The sequence below is a fragment of the Leucopleurus acutus genome (genome assembly GCF_964270905.1).
Source record: "Leucopleurus acutus genome assembly, chromosome: 11".
In the NCBI taxonomy this organism is placed as follows: Eukaryota; Metazoa; Chordata; class Mammalia; order Artiodactyla; family Delphinidae; genus Leucopleurus; species Leucopleurus acutus.
The window spans coordinates 82,944,784-82,965,860 of NC_139152.1; the positions used below are offsets into that span (position 1 = coordinate 82,944,784).

A 21,077-nucleotide genomic window follows, 5' to 3' on the forward strand; every position below is an offset into this window, starting at 1 on the left:
CCTAGCTCAGAAGTCTCACAACATCACTTCCACCATTCTATTGGTCAAGGAAGTCACCAGACCTGTTCAAGGGCTTGGGAAATAGCCTTCACCTATCGATGGGTAGTGGCAAACTCTCATTGCAAAAGGGCACATGGAATGGAAGAAGTTGTGGTGGCCGCTTTTGCAAATAACAAATAATTTATGTAAATAATAGTCATAAAATTTCAGAAGATCTAATGAATTATTTGAAAAAAGATAACAGGTCAGTCATGGGGAAAGTATAACGTTTTCCAAATTCTTGACCATTTTGACTACAGCAGATAATGGGGAAAAACTTTCCCGACTATGAATGTTAAGAAGATAAAAAAACTATTCCTGGTAGTTCTCAAGGAAGAGAAATTAACAAAAGGAGATTTGGGAGGATTATTAAAACTATTTCCTGGGTGGTCAATTCACTTATAAAATGTGCGGGGCTCACTGCTTAAGAGATTTCCAACAAGAATAAATTAGTTCACTAATTAGGGCTACATTGTGGGGAAGCAGCCTTAGCTGTCAGGTTTTTTGTGTGATTAAAAAAAATAATAAGTCCTTCTTCAGCTCTTAGGTGCGCTGTCCTTCCACATCTCTATTTACTGTTGATCCTATGGCTAAACAAGACTGATTCTAAAAATGGGTATCTAGTAAGGTATATCATTCATTCATTCATTCATTAATGTATTTAGTTATTCATTCATCCATTTATTCATTCAATCAATAAGTATTAACTCTGTATCTAATATGTACTTGGCAGTGGGCTAGGAACTGGAGATCCAGAGTGAGCTCTCCTGGAGCTGATGGTCCAATGGGGAGACAGACAGCCAAATCACCGAAAAAACAAAGGGAGAATTACAACCGGACACACACTCGAAGAGGTGCCCAGTGCTATGAAAGTCTTGCTGGAGTCTTGACTGCTAGTGCTAGCCAAGAAGGCTGAGAAGCAAGGGGACTTGAGTGAGACAAATGAGTTGCCTAGGGTACAAAATGTAAGCAGCCCTTACTTTCAGGTTCATGGCCCTGGGGACCTCTACTGCAAGTGCTTCTTTTACATCTAGTTAAAAATAAAGGTCAGCCACTCTTTGTGCCCCATTGTGTAACCTCCAGAGCACAGAAGCGCAAAAAGCTGTAGATGTCTGTTGGGTTAAAAGCATTTTTATTGTACATCACCTGAAGGAAGTATACCTTTAAATGGAGACTTCAGAAACAGCAAAAGTTTGAAAAGAAACAAAATAACATAACAGGCAAACCCTGGAGAGTCTTACTTAATTGTGCATGCGATCAGCTAATGTTGAAATGCTTTAGGCAGACGTGACCTTGCAGAAATGCCAATTCACCCTCACTAGGCGTTGGTGAGCAGTTAGTGACAGTCTCAGTGGGAGCACTGTGTGAGAAAGCATGAATTTAGAGTTAGATGGTGGGTTTACATCCCTACTCTGCTTCTTACTAGTGGCGTGACCTCGGAAAAGTTGCTTAATCTCTTTGAGCCTCAGTTTTCTCATTTATAATGTGTGTATATTAATACCTGCTTAGTTTATTATAGATTAAATGAGATAACATAGCATGAAAGCTGCCGCATAGTAAGCACTCATAAAATGGTAGATATTATTTTAATCTATCTCCACAAAAAATGTAAAGTTTACTATGATAGCAGTAAAGGCCATCTAGTTCCTATAGGGCACCACCCTCAGAATAATGTGATCACAATGACCATATTGTTTGGAGGACATCATGTCTGACACGTGGTCACTACTGGCCACACGTTGTCCTTTAAATCTCTCTGCACTTCAGAAAGGATCTATTTTCTTAAATCTGTATTTTTGCCCTGTAAAAAATTATTGGGTTGGCCAAAAATTTCATAACATCATACAGAAAACCCGAATGAACTTTTGGGCCATCCCGATACTTCAGTTTGATTGCTTCTGGGAAGACTAAATCCCTGGAAAGATAAAACCTTTTTTTCTAGAGCTCCTTTCTCTTTTCCCTTAGGAACATTCTTCCAGCCTTGGGCTGAATCCAGGGCTTCCCCTGGGCATGAAATTATGATGGCTAGAAAAAGTTTACTTTTCTCCTGCCCTTTATGAATGGACTACATAGATATCCAACAAAATGTATGCTTTGCCACCAACAACTGGGTTCATCTGAGAAAAATGTCACCAAGGATGGTGACTTTGGGCGTGGAGAGTTCATAGGGTACCAGCGCAAGTAACTGGTTTTTATCTTCATCTTCTGAGAGCTGAGATTCTTCAAAATCAGAGTCAAGGCTATTTAATTGGAGCAGGGTCTTTCCAAGGTCTCTTGCAAATGGTTTGTGCTAAATCAGAGGAACTCCATACACCATGAACTCCCTGTGACACACAGTATCTAAACAAGTACAAATTGATAACCAGAGAGTAGGAGTCCAGGCTACCAGTCACTCTGTGTCTTATCACATTAAAAACAAACAGTGCTTACCACTTCTGAAATTAATCCTGGGTCTTAAGTTATGGCTTACATTACACCATAGTACAAATAAACAAAAGTAAAATAAACATTTTGTCCCTGCTTCCACGCATACTCAAGGCTTAAACTTCATATCATCAGCCTGCTTTCTCTCCTTCCTCCTCCTCTTTGTATATGGTACTCAGGTCTCTTCCTTTCCATCTCTACAGAAACCACCCTGCTATGCACCTAATCATCTCACTTCCTGAATGAGAATTTCCTGAATCTTCCTCCTCTTTCACTGCTTGCCCTCCTCATCCTGCCTTCTCGTAAGAGTAATCTTCTTGAACATAGATTTCATTGTGCCACTCAAAATTTCCAACAGCACCTCACTGACCACAGTTTGAGTCCCCAGACGTTTTATGGGAAGGAAGTACTTCCTCTTCAAAGCCTCAAGAGTGTGTGTGTGTGTGTGTGTGTGTGTGTGTGTGTGTGTGTGTGTAAAAGTATGGAAGAAACAGAATCCCTGTAGGAGTTTGCATATCTTTATAGATGAGGAACATTTTCACATATAGAATTTCATTCAATCTTTTTTATTATGAAATATTTCCAACATGCAAAACTAAGTAATATCATCAGCTTTGTTGTAATTACCCCCTAGTTTAAGGAGAGCATTACAGATGCTATGGAAATTCCCTGTGTACCTGCCCAGTCATTCTGGACCACTGTCCTGAATGTGGGTTCAACACTTCCATGTATGTCTCTATAGGTTAGACAGGGATCACAAGCTTTTTTTTTAAAAAAATAAATTATTATTTATTTATTTTATTTTTGGCTGTGTCAGGATTTAGTTGCTGCACGCAGGATCTAGGCTGAGGCATGCGGGATCTTTCGTTGCGGTGTGCGGGCTTCTCTCTAGTTGCGGCGCACAGGTTTTCTTTAGTTGTGGCGCACAGGCTTCAGGGCGCATGGGCTCTGTAGCTGCGGTGCGCAGGCTTAGTTGCCCCGCGGCATGTGGGATCTTAGTTCCCTGGCCAGGGACCGAACCCCCGTCCCCTGTGTTGGAAGGCGGATTCTTTACCACTGGACCACCAGAGAAGTCCCACAAGCTTTTTCTATAAAGGCCACAGAGTGAACATTTTAGGCTTTGCAGACCACGTGGACTGTGTTGCAACTACCTAACTCTGCCATTGTTGTGTGAAAACAGCCATAGACGATATGTAAACAAAAGGGCAAATCTGGTTCTGGGTGGGCTGGATTTGGCCTGTGGATCACAGTTTGCTGACCCTTGCATTAGGGTATCAGTAGTAATATGTAGCATTGTTTTGCATATCTTTAAATTTATATACATTTTATCAAACTGTCTGTATTATTCTGCAACCTGATTCTTTTGCTCAATATGAAGTTTCTCAGTTTATCCATATGAATACTTAGTTCATTCATTTTAAGTGCTGTATAGCACTTACGAATATAATATACTTACAGCATAATGCATGTATTATTTCTTTATTGTACCCAACTTCTTGTTGATTGACATTTATGATGTTTCCAGCTTTTTACTATTGGAAACAATGCAGTAAAAATTTTGTACATGTCACCCTATATATATGAACAATTATGAAGTGTTACCTTTTAATCTTTACAGCAGTCCTATTATTTAGACTTTTAAACATGCAGCTGAGGCTCAGGGTGTAGTATGGGGGCAGGGTGTTAAGTGAATAGTTGCAGGTCATATGTGAAGCTATGAAAGGTCAACACTGGTTCTCCATTCTAATGTTCCTTGTTTAAAAAAAATTTTATTGAAGTATAGTTGATTTACAATGTTGTGTTAATTTCTTCCGTACAGCAAAGTGACTCAGTTATACACACACACACACACACACACACACACACACACACACACATATTCTTTTTCATATTCTTTTCCATTATGGTTTGTCACAGGATATTGAATATAGTTCCCTGTGCTGTATAGTAGGACCTTGTTGTTAATCCATTCTATATAAATAGTTTGCCTCTACTAATCCCAAATTCCCATTCTTTCCCTCTCCTTTCTAATCTTCTCATTGCCTCCCCACACCGAATTTTTTTGGGCCGCGCCATGTGACATGTGGGATCTTAGTTCCCCGATCAGGGATTGAACCTGCACCTCCTGCATTGGAAATGCGGAGTCTTAACCACTGGACCACCAGGGAAGTCCCATGCTTCATCCCCCTTGACATCTGTATTAGATCACAGCTATTATTTCTGTGTATGCATAACACTGCTAGCTGTGATGGGGGGTACAAAAGTAATGTAAGCTATGATTCCTGCCTTCTAGGAGTTTACAATATAGTGGAGAAGACAACAGATGCAATTAAATCATTAATGACCACATGAGGAAGGGGAAGATAAATGACAGGGGATGCATCCATGGAGAAGTTGGGAAATAAATGGAAAAATAATCTACAAAATTGAGAGTTATAAAAATATATTTGAATAAATGGAGATATACCTTGCCCCTGAAAGGCAAAACTGAATGTTATAAAGATATAAATCTTCCTACCTAAATATATAGGGGTTTGGTACCATATCAAACTCCCAAAGAAACTTTTTTTTTTAATGTGATACAAGATGTGATAGTTTATCACAGAGAATGAGAAGGTGAGAATACCTTAGAACATGTTGAAAAAGAATGAACAATAACAGGGAAACACGATGTTGAAACAGATGTAACTGTATGATCAATGGAAAACTAAATTCAGTCTCAATAAAAGAAAAATTATAAATCAATGGGAAAGGGGAAAAGTATTCAACAAGCAATTCTGACAAAATTCACCCTGTACTAAAAACTAAAAATAAGGGGCTTCCCTGGTGGCGCAGTGGTTGAGAGTCCGCCTGCCGATGCAGGGGACAGGGGTTCGTGCCCCGGTCTGGGAGGATCCCACATGCCGCAGAGCGGCTGAGCCCGTGAGCCCGTGAGCCCGTGAGCCCGTGAGCCATGGCCGCTGAGCCTGCGCGTCCGGAGCCTGTGCTCCGCAACGGGAGAGGCCACAGCAGTGAGAGGCCCGCGTACCGGAAAAAAAAAAAAAAAAAAAACTAAAAATAAAAAGCAATAAAATCTTTTAAAAAATCTAATATATTTAACTACATACAATGCAAATCTTTTCAAGTAAAGATAATTAAAAGACAAATGAAAATGTTTGTAGTAAATATACCAGAATGCTAATACATTCAATATACAAAGAACTCCTCTAAGTCAATTTAAAAAAAAGAACACTTCCATAGAAAAATGGCAAAGAACATAAAAAATGGAAAGAAACTATCACATCTAGACAATATAAATTTTTTTTCAATTTCACTCATATTCAAGGAAATGCAATTTAATACAGTGAGATAGGATTTGTCACTGGCAAATTAGAAAAGATTGTTGAAAGTGGGAGTAGGTAATGCCAATGAAGTTGTGATGAGACAGGCACTCTTATCCACTGCTGGTGGGAGTGTAAATTGGAACGAAATTACAGAATGCCACCTGACATTTTGTAAATGCTTTTCTGTATTGTCTGAATTTTCTGCAATGACCCTTTTATTTAAAAAACACTTTCATTTGGAAAATAAATTTTAACAAATTTTCAGGAAAACAGTGCATGAAGTTAGAGAAGGTATTTTTCTTTATCTGCTCCGATTCCAAACTTAATACTTTGTGTGTTAACACATACATGAATTCACCTGAATAGAAATGATGGCTTCCTGCTAGCTGGGCTTTTATTACTAACTCCAGAGAATTCTTAGGCTCTCTGTCTGCAGTTGCTCAAAGTTCATTATTTAATCAGAACCTTTACCCGTACTTCTAAGAAGGTGTTCTTCCCCTAGTGCGTGTGCTCTGTCAGTGCTGGCTAGGGCTGTTGCCCAACAATCCTGTCTTCTGTCTGCATGCTCTTTCCTCCATGCCAAACTGCTTTCTCCACTCGTGCTGTGGCATGGGAGAGAGTGAACCACCCTATTTGCAGAGAAAGTCTAATAAGCATTAATAATAACAGCTAATAATAAACTTAATCCAGAAAAATTTTTATCTAAACACTTAAAATCTTGAAGTCATTAGAAATGTTTAAAATCCAAATTTATATACAAAATTTAGTCATAGAAAAGTATGATAGAATGATCAATAATAGACATTCAACCATTAAAATGTGCTACATTAGGGTAAAATTCTGCAGTGAAGTGGAATGAAATGGGAACTCAAAAAAGGACAGGAATGGTTAAAAATATTTCCAAATTTTAAAGAACATTTTCTTGTATTTCTTAGAAGGATGAAGAAGGATATTAAGTTGCTGTGGTATTTAGATTTAATTGAATAGATCTGAGTAATGTAATGACATGTAAAAATGCCTATTTTTGCAATATGTCAGAAATTACATTTTTTGCAACTATTTTATTTTTCAGTGAAAAACTTTAGATGTCAACCCAAAAATATGTTGAGGGAGCATAGTGTTTTTTAAAACTTCATTTAGAGGGGAAACAAAAAAAATTCAAAGGCCACTAGAGTACAGAATACCCATTGCTTATTCTGAACCTATAAAATGACTCCTTATATGAAAGGGAGGATTCAAAGGGGGAAAAAAAGACTCCAGAGCTAAGATCTTCCTTAGAACTTGCAGGGCGTTATTCTCCTATTGCATTTCTTCCCCTAAAAAGAGGGTGAAGAGTATTAGAGAAAGGACACAGAAGTAACCCTTATGAAAGAAATAACATAAGTGGAAATGCTTGCCAAATGCTTGGGACATAGTAGGTGCTCATTTAAATCACTTAAGGCAATTAAGGCTAAAGCTGCCAAACCCAGGAAGGAGCTGTTAAGAGGTAAAGAAGACCCTACTATCATGGGATGTATACAATTAAGTTGATTTATATCTCCAAGGTACTCATTACAGTTATTCATAGTTTACCTATGATGTTACTTTGATTTTTTTTTAATATTTCTTCTGTTATTTGTTTAAGGCAGGAATTAAACTTTTTCTGCAAAGGCTAGATGGTAAATCTTGGCTTTATGGGTCATACAGTGTGTGTTGCAACTACTCAACTCTGCCACTGAGAAAGAAGCCATAGATAGTCCAGAAACAAATGGATGTGGCTGTGGGCCAATAAAACTTTATTTATAAACACTTAAACGTGAATTTCATGTAATTTTCACATGTCATGAAATATTTTTCTTCTGATTTTTTCCCAACTATTTGAAAATGTAAAACCATTCTTAGCTCACAGGCGTTACAAAACCAGGTGGCGGGCCAGCTTTGGCCTGCGGGCAATAGTGTGCCAGACTCCAGTTTAAGGTATGGGGCCCTTTATGTTAAGAGAGGGTGTAGTATCAGAAGGATACACAAGAAACCAGCTATGGCGGTTGGTAAGGGAAATGCATGACAGAGCTAAAAGGAAGACTTATTTTTCAGTGTACTGTTTGAATTGTTTACCATGTGCTTGTGTTACCATTTCAAAAATGAAAGAGTTTCCTATTTATTAAACCCCTTCAGGAATCATAAACCAACAGACCTGATTTGAGCAGACTCGGTCAACTGTCTGGATTCTGGAGGGCTTTTTGTTATTGGCTAATCAGGGGCACCCACGTAAGGGATCTCCAGCCAGGGGTAATAACCCAAATGATGCAGAATTAGGAGGATTGGACTTTCATTCAGGCGAGAAACTGGTACATTTTGTCCCTTTTGCCAATAGGAGAATGAAATCCTAGTCTTGTGCCATTTCTCCAGGAAGAGCATGCCGAGTGCCAGAGAGTTTGGCAGAACTAAGCAGTAGAAACAATTAATACAGATTATTTGATTGAGCCAACATTTCTTAGGGGCCTATTGTGTGCCAGGTACTTGAATTAAAGATGCCAAGTTTATATGAATATATAGAGGAAAATATAAGAATCCGGAATGAAAATGAGCATACATGGAAAATACTAGAGAGTTGTAATGTGCTGTGGAAGTATGGGGGAGCTTGGTGACCAGGATGGAAAGTTAAAAAAGACAAATGTGAGAAAAAGCACAGAGGGAAACCCAAAGTAAGAGTCACAGAGCTGAAATCTCCTATTGTTTTTGAAAGACCAGAGCAAATATGTCTTAAATGACAGAGGGTAACTTTGGATTGAATATTAGGAAAAATTCCTGACGTTGCTCATTTGTGGATTCCTGGAAATTATTATTATGGGAAACTGTTGAATTTTCTACTCCAAAGATAAGGGTAACTATTTAAAACAATAATTGCCTAAATTTGGGGGGAGCTTTTCAACCTACTTATTATATGATATGCAGACACATACACAACTGTTATACGTAATTCATATATATATTAAAATATACACATTGAATAGATACCTATACAATTCATATGCACATCGTGAAAGTTGCATTTCCCTAGTTCTCAGCTAGCTTATGAGTATGAATGAGGTCCCATCAATAGTGACAACTGAACTTTTACTGGCTTATTCCTCAGGACCTCCAGTTCCCTATCAGAGGCCTCCTCCCCCTGCAGGTATTTCAGGAATGCCCTGAGGTCTCTTTATGTTTTTTCATAATCAAGTCTACTCTGGCCACTTCTTCCACTACTTTTGGTGTCCATGGGGGAGAGCAGTGCCCAACCAGTGGTCACGGTTCCTCTGCTGGGCACATCTCCACAGGTTATGGTGATACCTGGCGTGGTTCTGCTGTTTCACAATTGCCCCAGAAAGGCTTGGAGTCCTCTTGGAGTCAAAGCTCCACTGTGATACATGGCAGAGTTGTTTGAGGGTGAGGGTGGAGTTGAAATGAGCTCTCTCCTACTTGTTGCATTCTTTTGGAAGATCTATCCTACACTTCAGTACTTCCAGACCCATATTTATTTATAACCCTTTCCCTTCTCACCTCAGGGTGGCAAGAAGGCCTCTTGAATCTAGTTTGGGTAGGTCAAACACTGTGCCACATTGAGAATTACACATTCCTCTAAGGACTGAGGCTTTACTTTGAGGTGAAGATCATGGTTCCTGGTTCCTTCTGACTTTAGGATGGGTTTTCTCCTAAAAAGCCCCTTGGCTTACTGGACAGTAGACTTTGGTAGGGCCAGGCCATTGGTTACCAGATGGACCCAGATGTGTCTGCATTCCCACAGTGGACACAGCTTGTATCATTTCACAGGAGCTGCTCTCTCTCTCATTTCTTCAACTTCTCTGGTGTATTCAGATGTGACCTAGTATTGCCTACCTTTAAAAACTGCCCTCAAAACCACATTTTCCTCCAGCTACTCCTCTACCTCAACTCCTTTTCACACCCAGCCTCTCCCCATCAGAGCATCCTCATCTTTGCCTTCATCAACAGCTTTTAAGTTAATACGTAATCATCTATGTATTCCTGTGATTGTTTTTTAATGTCTTTATTCCTCATTAAGCTTGATGTCATAGATTTTGGATGATTTTTTTTTCCTTTAACCATTTTATTTCCAAAGATCCAACACAGAGGTTAGTTCAGAGTAAGTCCTCAATAAATATTTGTTGAAAACATGAATAAATGAATGAACGCAGCAAATGTAGTCTGGTGTACTACCTTACCATCAGCCAGATGTCTGCTTGAGCTGTCACTTCTGCTTGAGCTGGAACATTTTGCTGAGTGAGGGAGAAAGAAATAGAGACATGAATAGTAGGGAAGTTCTAATGAAATAAATATTTGTCCAACAAAAACCCTGTATTCTCTTTCTGAGTAGCAAGTATAAGTAGGTATTTGTAAACGAAATGATTTCTTGGTGGAGATAGGATGAAAGGTTTAGAAAATCATCCTCAGAAAACAGCCTTGGAGAAAAGTTCTGATAGCATACATTTTCATTATTCAACTTTTCTCATTACTTTTTCAGGGAGGTAGGAGACATTGGAAGGAAGGAAGAAAGGAAGGAAGGAAGGAAGGAAGGAAAGAAGAAAACAAGACCTAGAGATATAGCTAGAAGTGAACACTGCATACCTTGAATTTTTGGATGCACTCTGGACATCTCCTCAGGATGAAACTTCAGACATTTTGGTGAGATTTACCACTTTTTTTTTTTACCATAACTTCTTTTACCCTAGTTAAATATATGACCAAGGTAGACCATGAGAGTGAAAATGCAAGCCCCTGAAATTTTCTCTAAAAGGCTAAATTAAAGATGATCTTGGGTGAACACTTTCTGAATTTTTTATCTGCTAATATGATGCCTACTCGACTTAAGAAAGAAGGAAGGAAGGAAGTTGTCTTGAACCACTTTTGTGTCTTTGCAAAGACCTGTTCAACTTTAGAATAAAATTTAAGATAATAAATCATCAATTCATCCCATTTTAATCAAGTCTTTTATATCTGTTTCTGTTTTTTCTACATGTAAAAGAAATAAAGACATAACTAAAATATCATCATATCTTGCCCAAATCTCCCAAGTGCTGAAACAAATGAAAACATATGGTGTTTTCCCAGATAAATTAGAGAGTATCTATTCTGAAAGCATATATCTTAGATATTTGTAAGTCCAAACGAGGTGTAAAAATGGTAAATGTTGAGGAAAGATATGTACAGAAAAGCTATGATAAAATGTCTACAAAGGGAACCATATGTGCTTTTTAAAATTAGCTTGCTCTCTCTCTCTCCCTCTCCTTCATAATCACCTCCCTACCCTTCCCAAACACTCTATGTATTTATTTACCTTTCAGGGGATTTTTTTGAAGACCACCATAACGAAGATACATTCTCAAACAGAAAAGTTTGGATGGGATCAAAAATGAATCTCATTGAACACTCCCACTTACCTGCCACAGATGAATTTTCTCTTTCTGACAATTTATTTGGTAAGTTGTCAAGTTCATTTGAATATTAGTAAAAACAAACTGCAATTTGGACATACATAAGAAAAAAAACCTGACTAAGTCCAACAGAGAGTCCAGAACATTTTTTTGTTCCTTCTAAGTACTCAATAGATGTTAGCTATTAATAGCTACTACGCAAGGTTAGAGGTAAATCGGACCTTGGATTCATTGAATCTAATGATCTTCTGTTTTATAGATGAGGATTGCAAGACTCAGGGAGCTTTGTGACTTGTCCAAGGCCATGAGGCTAGGTAATTAACAGAGCTGGGAGTAGAAATGCATTCTTGTTCTAGGGCTAATTCTAGTATTATTATAGCCTGTACTAAATTATGAAATCATGATTCTTATGGTTTAATATTATACCTATTAAAGTCTGAAATTACTTAGGTTATAGCTCTGCGATAGGTTTCCTTTCCAGCATTCTTCTGGTGCTGGGGGAAATACGGCACCGTGTCAGGATTAGTCATTTAAGATGGATTGAGGACAAATTGTACTAAGTTGTTTTCAGTAGATCTGTAACTAGATGATACCATAAAATGATCTATTGCTCCACTTTATGCATTTATAAAACAACACCTCATTATAAAGAGTCTGAATTGAGAACATCAGCAAAATGCCGGCAGGGGCAATATTTTGGGTGGGGCACGGCAGCTTTCTGCCACGCTTAAAATAATTCCCTTCTGCATTATAACTCTGCTGGGAGGTTTGGATGCTCCAAGTTTTTCACTCTATATTAATATATCAACGATGATTGATGATGATAGTAAAAATGCAAACACTTGAAATTCACAAAATTCAGTGTGTTAAGGCACGATCCCCTATTTGGTTGCAGAAAGCCCTGGGAGACATTAATCAATAGCTTATACGATTACCTACCAGTCATTAGCTTTAGTGTGCAATGATTTATCAGGTCATTTCCAAGGAGGGGTCATTATTTTATTATCTATTTACATGTCTACCAGCCGCCATTCAGTATAAGAGTATCTAAGGACAGTGACTGTATTTTATTAATCCTAGTATGTACTTGATAAATAAGAATCAAATAATAAATAATAGAGGGAAGGAGAAAAGAGGTTTAGGGGAAAAAGAGATGTTTATCAGTAACTCTCAGAGAGCTCAAAGGCAGCAGTTATTATTTATGCAATGCTAGTTCTCAGACATACTTGCTACATCTTATTCCTTCCAGTTGGCTTCTCTTCATCCTGTGGATACAGTCAAGGGCAGTGGGACACCTACCTCCATGTCTGGACACTTGACCATTTGCTCCTGGCCTACCCTTCTATGGGTCCTTAAAAAAATCAATGTATGGACATATTTATAATTTGTGACCTACCCATCAGAACTCACAGGATGATTAGGACTGTAGGTGCATATCACAGACTAAAGAAAATTACTCTTGAGATGATTTTTTTCACATATAAACTCCATTTCCTGCTCTGAAATTTTACAACTGCATCTTAAGATCTCCAAATCTAAACTCTGGTGTCATCATTATTAAACAAATCCATTCAGCTCTCATTTGTATATACATCAAGAGGAAAGGGTAAGATCTTTCTTACAAACTAGCCCACTTTAAGCAAGCCCATCAGGTTGAAAGTTGACCTCAGTTGTCATGAGGTGAAAAAGATGTAAGTAGATAGAGAAAAAATTGTGAAGGAGCTGTCAAGTTAGAAGCATCAGAAAATGATTGCTAAGGAAGCCCCATGGTTCATGCTTTCTTTCAGTGGTGCTCTTCCCTCATCCCTCCTTTGCTGGACCACATTCTTATACAGTTTCCTAACACTTCTTTTAAGGCTTCTTAGAATATATAGCACAAGATGCATAAGCTGCAATGCATAGCTGTTATTCCCAGCTGGAGCAGTTTCCTCAAATCTTCGTCTGGTCCACCTCTCTTGGGAAACTAATCAGAACCATGTGACCATTGGGACTCCTTTTCCTCTTCCCCATTAAGTTCTAGAGCGAGGTCGAAGCATTTTTTTCCCCACGCCTCTTTCCCCCAGGGGAAAACATACCTGCGCTAAAGGGGAGGACAAAGAGTATTTTGACCCCTTTATTCCTCCTGCCCATCTTCTTTTATGTCCTGATGACACTGATGGACTCTATGGACCTCCCACCCTGAGCTTAGGGTACAGAGCGCCAGGGAAAGGACTGTGGCTCATGGATGAGTAGCCCACAGTGCCTAACTCACCACTCCTAGATCTTGAGATGTCCCCGAGATTCAGAAGTGTTAACTCATGGGCTCAATTAGCCAGAGAGCTGTACTCTTTTCCACTGGTCTAACTGTAATCAAAAACAGCCATCAGGGCTTCCCTGGTGGCGCAGTGGTTGAGAGTCCGCCTGCCGATGCAGGGGACACGGGTTCGTGCCCCGGTCCGGGAGGATCCCACATGCCGCGGAGCGGCTGGGCCCGTGAGCCATGGCCGCTGAGCCTGCGCGTCCGGAGCCTGTGCTCCGCAACGGGAGAGACCACAACAGTGAGAGGCCTGCGTACAGAAAAAGGAAAAGAAAAAAAAAAAAACAGCCATCATCTTGTTATAACAAGGGCAAGTGAGGTTTACTCTATTGCATGTGGATGGCTATAATTTCTTCTAACCAAACATTGAACACTGACCATATGCTGGATGTTAGAATAAAGCAGGGAAGAAGACAGGAAAAGAAACAGGCAAAGGAATGAGTAAATGAAATAATATCAGGTAGTGGTAAGTGCTATGGAAACAACAAAACAGTGTGATGTCATAGTGACTGGAAGAATGAGGCTGCTCTAACTGGTGTGGTCAGGGGAGGCCTCTGGGGAGTTGACAACTGAGCTGAGAAAGACAGAGCCAAAGAGAACATTCTAGTTGCAAGAAATAGCACATGCAAAGGCCCAACGTCTAGAATGACTTGGAAGGGCCTTGTCTTCTCGTTTTTATTTAGGCAAGTCGAAAGAGTCTAGAGAACTGGCTCTGGACCCCATATTTCCATTAATCAGCACTGGTAAAAGGAGATTATTAGGCTGGGAATTCTAGGACAACCTAGGATTAGCATTTGAGTCCACAAATTGCTACAGCTTTCCTGTCAGGAAGTGGTGATTTGGACCCAGTGATACTCACCTGACATGACATGACTTTCAAGGTGGTCCTGGGCATGGTCCTCCTTCCTGCAGGTTACTCTAAAGGCCATAATTAAATCCCAAGACACTGGGGTTTAATTTAAGACATTGAGAAGGTGACATAAAGATCACTCAACAAATACTGATGGGCACTCACTAATGGGCAGTGGAGACACTAATGACCTCTTGAGTGAGGCCTTTCAGCTGCTTCTAGAGAGGGCTGTGGACCCCTCACTCTCTAAAGGCTTTGCTCAAGAAGGGGAAGCATCTCCACCCGTATAAATGGTTACCCTGAAAAGCAGAGTCTGAGGCAATGACTTGTGTGCAGACAGTTTATGTGAGAGGTCATCCCAGGGAGCAGAAGCAAAGGACTGGGGTGATGAGACAGGGAAGGAGGGAAAACCAAGATGAGATGAATTATGAAGATCGCTGCTGTGGGCGATTCCACTGGGAGAAGCCAAAAGAATTGTCCACTGAGGCACCGGGCATGGGGGCAGTTATTAACCGACCTCTGGCTCCCGTTGGTTGAGGGTCGCCCTTGGGGGCATTACCTTCCCTGCACTTCTGGGCTGTGCTTCTGCTGCTCCCAATGGAATCAAGCCAGGTGGTCTCCTGTGGCATTGGAGAAGCTCTGGGAAGAAAGCAAAGAGATGTGCAGCAGAGTGCCAATGTGAAGTGAGTCTGAGCTTGCACGTGATTACCTGCTACAGCTGCAGCTGAAATGAGAGGTGGGTCCAAGGATGTGCATCATCACCAGCGGGGCTGCCACACAGGATTAATGTGATTTCTCCCCAAAATCAATTGGAATGTTTAAAGGAAAGCTAAGGTGGTAGGTGAGGGGAAAAGGTAGAGATTTGCTCTATAGCTCTGTTTTCTTAGGCTGGCCCTTGTAGAAAAGAAGTAAAGAGACTTAGAATAGAATTACAGAGATGGGGCTGGAGTCACCTTGTGAGGTCCTTTAACTTATTCTGCTGCCACACATCCCTAACAAATCCAGATGGGAATCTAGCTCATTGGTAACTCAGTCCACACGCAGAACACAGGGTGGAAGGACGTGGTGACCTAAGAGAGGCAAGTCTGCTTTCCTTTGGGAGATCCTGAGAGCCAGGAAACTTGGTCAAAGATTAATTTAGTGGGTTAATAAAGGCGTCTCTGATGAATGAAGAAGGCAGGGTCTTATGCAATTAGTGCATAATAAAAGGTAATAATGACAAAGTCCACAGCTTCCCATGGTTTAACGTAGTGAATAGGTAGAATGTGGCATGTTAATTAAAATCTGTGTATCCTTTTAGCAAATTGTGGTTTAAGAACTAAAGAAAAAAAAATCACAGAATTTTAAAGACTCAGTAAGTAGAAAAGCATTCTAACAATAGCACAGAATAAGCAAGAAAAGGTATAATCTTATGTTCCCGTACCAAATGTTTCCAGTACAATGGGTCCAGTTCCTTTAGATTGGTGAAACTGGGAAACGTTCAATGAATGTGAGTGGAAATAAACAATGAAATTGAAAGAAATAAAGTCTCAGAGGCAACTGAGACTCTCTGAACTTCAGTTTTCTCCTCTGTAAAATGGGAATAATAATGACATTCACTTCACAGTTTGTTGGAGGATTGAATGGCTGTGTGGAAAGTGTTCTGTAAATCTCAAGGCATCATAAAGCAGTATCGCTACTCCAGGGTTTGAAATGTAGTTGTTATTATTTAAGTTGTTAGAATAATAAACACCACTCTACTTATTAAAGAGAGGAATTTCTGTTAATCTTATCATTGTTGAGTGCTAAGAATTTTCAAGGAGCCAACAAAAACCAACAATATGGAACTAAATTTCTGGGTGCTCTAAGGAAAAAACACATGTTCTATCTCACATTGGCATTACAGCATTGCTAACAACCGCTATGGAATCCACGTTTTTGTATAAATTTTATTTTTGTTTCTAGTAGTCTTTCCAAAGCCCCATTCTGAATAAGGCCTAGCAAGGGGCAGGAGGGCAGATTCTATATAATCCTATTCACTCGCGCTTCATTTCCTTTAGCTACTTCTCATAACGTTATGCTTTTCTCAGCTGTTGATACTCATTTTCTCTGGGTAGCTTTATTTTTATTGGAATCTGGTTCTTGCCTATGTCTTTTGCTTAAATTAAAAGAACCTTTCAGATGTTACAGAATCAGCTGGATGTTTTAAAATACAATGAAAGGTCTTGAGATGCAGGGTTGTGTAATATTTCTGACATTTGATTTCAAGTCTTTTTCCATCGCACTGAGTTTAACACAAGTGAATGTAGTTCTGACTTGATGGGCCAATCAAAGCCAAAAGTTTCCAGAAGATGGAAAGATACCACTGTCTCAGACAAAATGGAACGTTGCTTTAGCATAATTTAAATATTTTGTCACTACCATTTCTTATCCATATCTCTTCCACAGATTGAAGCAGCCTCTAAGATTTTTTACTAATTCCCTGTGGCTTTGGTCTTTGCTCTCCCAGGATTCTCAGATCTAGTGCTCTTGTCAGTGAGGTTAAGAAATGGGAGAAGGAAAAGAAATATCAGAAGAGCCTTTTCTTATGACAACATAAATTACTGCTTCTTTTAGATGGGGCATTCATAGTTTGGCAAATGCATGCAATGAGGTGCATGTTGGCCAGCTAGTGGGCAAATCCGTTGCCATCCAGAGCCTGGCTCTCAACCTTGCAGGCTAAGAAACAGGTCTCAGGGGCTCTCAGAATAACCAAACTGAGAAAGGTTGACTATGAAAACAGACTGCAAATTTATACGTTTACAGTGATAAAAAAAATTGGGATCATAACAGCTACCATTTCTTGAGTGCTTTCTATATGTCAGGCGTCACGCTAAGCACATTTTCCATTTGTTAGTGGACTCTCATTCGATCCCATCTCTGCCATTTACTGGTATGTGGTCGTAGGCAAATTCTTTAACTTTGTGCAAGTTACTTGTCTTAATAGAATTCTCAGAAGAATGCCTGGCACATTGTAAGTACTCTGTAACTATTTGCCATTAACTATATGCCACTAATTATTAATTCTCATAACACTCCTATAACATAGATACCATTACTATTCCCCTTTTACTGCTGAGAAAATGGAGATTTAAAGGTGTTAAAGAATCTGCTGAATTTCCATAGATAGTAAGTAGGCAACCAAATTATGGTCAGCACAAGGAATCGGAATTGGATGATTACAGATTCAGGTTAAGAGAACACTCCTGTTCACCTTCTCAGTGGAGAAGGTCTTTCCAGTGAGATTATTTCACTCAAAGTCTGTTAGCCAAGTCTATTCCCAGGGATAGTTCTCAGAAAAGCATTGCCAGCATTTGCTCTGGGACGTCCCTGTTTTTTATAGCATCATATCTAACGCCCCTCCTTGCCGTGACTGACATTTTATTCACTTTGCCCCAAGTACCGTCTACAACGGTGCTGTCCAATAGAACTTTCTGTGGTGATAAAAATGTTCCAGATTTACTTTGTCTAATGCAGTAACCACTAATCACACGTGGCTACTGATCGCTTAAAATGGGACTAGTGTAACTGAGGAACTGATTCTAATTTTACATAATTTAAATTAACTTAAATTTAAGTAGCCATACATGGTTAGTGGCTACTGTTTCAAACAGCACAGACTTGTAGGGGAAAAATGTACCTTGGGAAAAAAAAATAGCACGAGGCAGTTGGTCATCACTGCAAAAGAAGCAAAGGGATTCAATCAGTCTTATTATGAGAACATCCTGTGTGAATTTCACTCAGCAACAAGGGTCTCCTGGATCAGGTAAATTATCCTGCTCATTTCTTTTTTAGTATTGAAGTTTCTGAGGGCAACAGACAGGCTCATCTGTCTGACCAGTGAAAAACTCAGTAGAGACTTCTTGAAATATAAAATTCAGAGATAGTTTGTCCTGGTTCTTAGCCTTTGGGTAGCTCTTCCAACTTAGAGTCCCTCAAGGCAAGTATAGCTCTTGGGTGGTGAGGAGGGGAGAACGAGGTCAGAAGTAAACTGAGGACTGAGAACAGCTTTGCAAATGGTGATTCTTGGTTGAGCAATCAAAGCTGAAATACACCTAGGAACAATCACTCTTTTCTTTTTCTTGACAATTAGGGCAAGTGTGCTTTAGTTTTTCCACCACAAGGTTTTGAGTGAGAAGACCTTGGTTAGAGCCTTTGCTTCATCCCTTAATAGCTGGGTGACTTTAGACAAATCATTTAACTTCACTGAGTTGACCTTCCATGTCTGTAAAATAGGGTAAGAGATAGTGGGCATCATAAATTATACCTTCCTCAAAGGGTGCAAGTAAGGATCAGATGAGATAATGCATGTAGAACCACCTTTTAAACCCGTAAAGGCTGTAGAAATGGCTCAGCAGTGATTATCACGTTTATATAGATCACATTTGCCTTTTAAAACTGCTTTCACACTTATTATGTGATTTTATCTTCACAACGGGTCCATGAGGGAAGTAGAGCAGGAATTATTATCTCTGTTTTACCATCTGTTGATGTAGACAAATGAGGTCTGCAGAAGCTGAGAGACTGTCCTAAGGTGACACAGTGTATTTGGTTGCATTATCCCTAAGCTCAACCCTGGACCTACTGAGTCCTATTCTGAAGCCCTCCCTTCCAAAAAATACCCAACAGTCACAAACTTGGTATCCACAAGTTATGCTGCAGAAATTATTCCTGCTCAGGAAGCAAGCCACCCTACAACAAGAGTCCAAGGCTAAATAATTATAATATCAGTATGATGATGGTGGGTAACCACACACTCTGCTAAGCATTTAATAAATATTTTATTTAATCCTCATAATAACTCTATGAGGTTGCATGATTATCAGTCCCATTTTACAGATGAGGAAATTGAGGCATAAAATGGTTCAGCTAGGGGCAGGACAGCAATAAAGACGCAGACATAGAGAATGGACTTGAGGACACGGGGAGGGGGAAGGGTAAGCTGAGACGAAGTGAGAGAGTGGCACGGACATATATACACTACCAAATGTAAAATAGACAGCTTGTGGGAAGTACCCGCATAGCATAGGGAGATCAGCGTGTGCTTTGTGACCAGCTAGAGGGGTGGGATAAGGAGGGTGGGACGGAGACGCAAGAGGAAGGAGTTATGCGGATATATGTATATGTATAGCTGATTCACTTTGTTATATAGCAGCAACTAACACAACCGTGTAAAGCAATTATACTCCAATAAAGATGTTAAAAAAAGAAAAGAAAATGGTTCAGGAGTTTGTCCATGGTCTGCAGAACTAGTGAGTGCCAAGGGAGGCTACATGTATTAGTTTGCTAAGGCTGCTGTAATAAAATACCACAGACTGGGTGGCTTAAATTGCAGAAATGTATTGTTTTACCATTCTGGAGGCTAGAAGTCCAAAATCAAGGTGTTAGCTGGGTGGGTTCTTTCTGAAGGCTGAGAGGGAAGGATCTGTTCCTGGCCTCTCTTCCTGGCTTGTAGATGACTTTTTCCTTGTGTATCTTCACATTGCCTTTTCTCTATGAGTTTCTGTCTCTGAAATACAAATTTCCCATTTGTATGAGGACACCGGTCCTATGGGATTAGGAGGGGACACACTTCCACCCATAACACTGGATAGAAACCCAGATTAGTTTACCTCACGCTGTTAAGTATTATGCTTTAATGATTCCTGACATTACAAAATTATACCAATCTGTATCCTTTTGAGAGGAACGAATGTCAAGACGTAGAACATGGCATTTGACCCCCAAATCGACTTTTAGAGCCACTGAACAAAAATCTGTCCTCTAAAAATTCCTAAATTGGAACGCGCTCCCCAAAAATGTTTATCTAAGAGACTGGTTTCCAGCTTACTAGGCAATTTGGCATCGAGGACTTTTCTCATAAACATTTACAAATACTCTGCTCGGTAATGAAGTTAATCAGTAAACCCCACAACCTCTGGCCTCTGTCACTCCTTACCTAGTCTCATTTTCAGTTGCTGTGAGTAAGCTAAGAATGGTAATGCAGTTTCCGGAGTTAGAAAATCCAGGTCAAATTAGTCCTTGTCACAGCTGCACGTCGTTGGGATTTGCCATGGAGATGATGAGCATGAAGCCTGCTAAAGGTAGGCGGAGGTTCTCAGATGCTGGCGGTGGGGTTTCTGCCACTGGACTGAGGAAGCATGGGGCACTTTTGCTTGAGATTCCAGTAACAGATCTCTGTCAAAGATGGCTCAGTCAGAACCAGAAGACTGGGGTGAGAAGCTGGGGTGGTGTGATTTCTATAGGGCTCTAGGCAGGTGTGTATCTCATTGAGACTAAATCTAAGTGTGTTTTCCCTATAATTCTTCACTGGATAGTGTGTAAAATTAGCACCATTCTTCCAAGTTAAACACTAGGCAGTTCTAGCATTAATGCCTTGGACACTTGAAAAAACCTTTTAAAGTACATGATTTCATGCAGTGTTTTTAAAATGGCAATTATCAGATCCCAGTGGGTCATGATATCTATTTTGTGACTTGTGACCAGCGTTAAAAATTTAGAATAGAATAGAATAGGAATACAATAGAAATGTCAGAGTGCCCGTCAAGAGGTAAGGATAAGTGTTATTTCGCGGAAATTTTGTTTCAATTATTTATACATATGTATAAGTGTGTATGGGGTAATGATATAAGATTTATTTCAAACTATGCATTGTGATGCGAAAAATAAAAAGAGATAAAAAGACATTAATTTACTGAACTAGTTTCACAGTAGAT

At 39.7% G+C, this 21,077-nt stretch overlaps 1 protein-coding gene across 8 annotated transcripts in view; it reads left to right on the top strand.

Moving 5' to 3' along the window:
- The window catches only part of NR1H4 (nuclear receptor subfamily 1 group H member 4), a 117,787-nt gene that overhangs the window by 56,652 nt on the left and 40,058 nt on the right, over positions 1 to 21,077 (top strand). For 5 of the 8 annotated variants that reach the window (XM_082850070.1, XM_082850072.1, XM_082850069.1 and 2 more), the window contains 2 exons: positions 10,288 to 10,448; positions 11,108 to 11,242. In XM_082850070.1, the coding sequence (XP_082706196.1) occupies positions 11,164 to 11,242 (79 nt within the window). In that variant the 5' untranslated portion in view covers positions 10,288 to 10,448; positions 11,108 to 11,163. Of the gene's footprint in view, positions 1 to 10,287; positions 10,449 to 11,098; positions 11,243 to 14,809; positions 20,445 to 21,077 lie in introns of those variants that run through there. The other 3 variants (XM_082850066.1, XM_082850067.1, XM_082850068.1) reach the window with 3 other exon arrangements.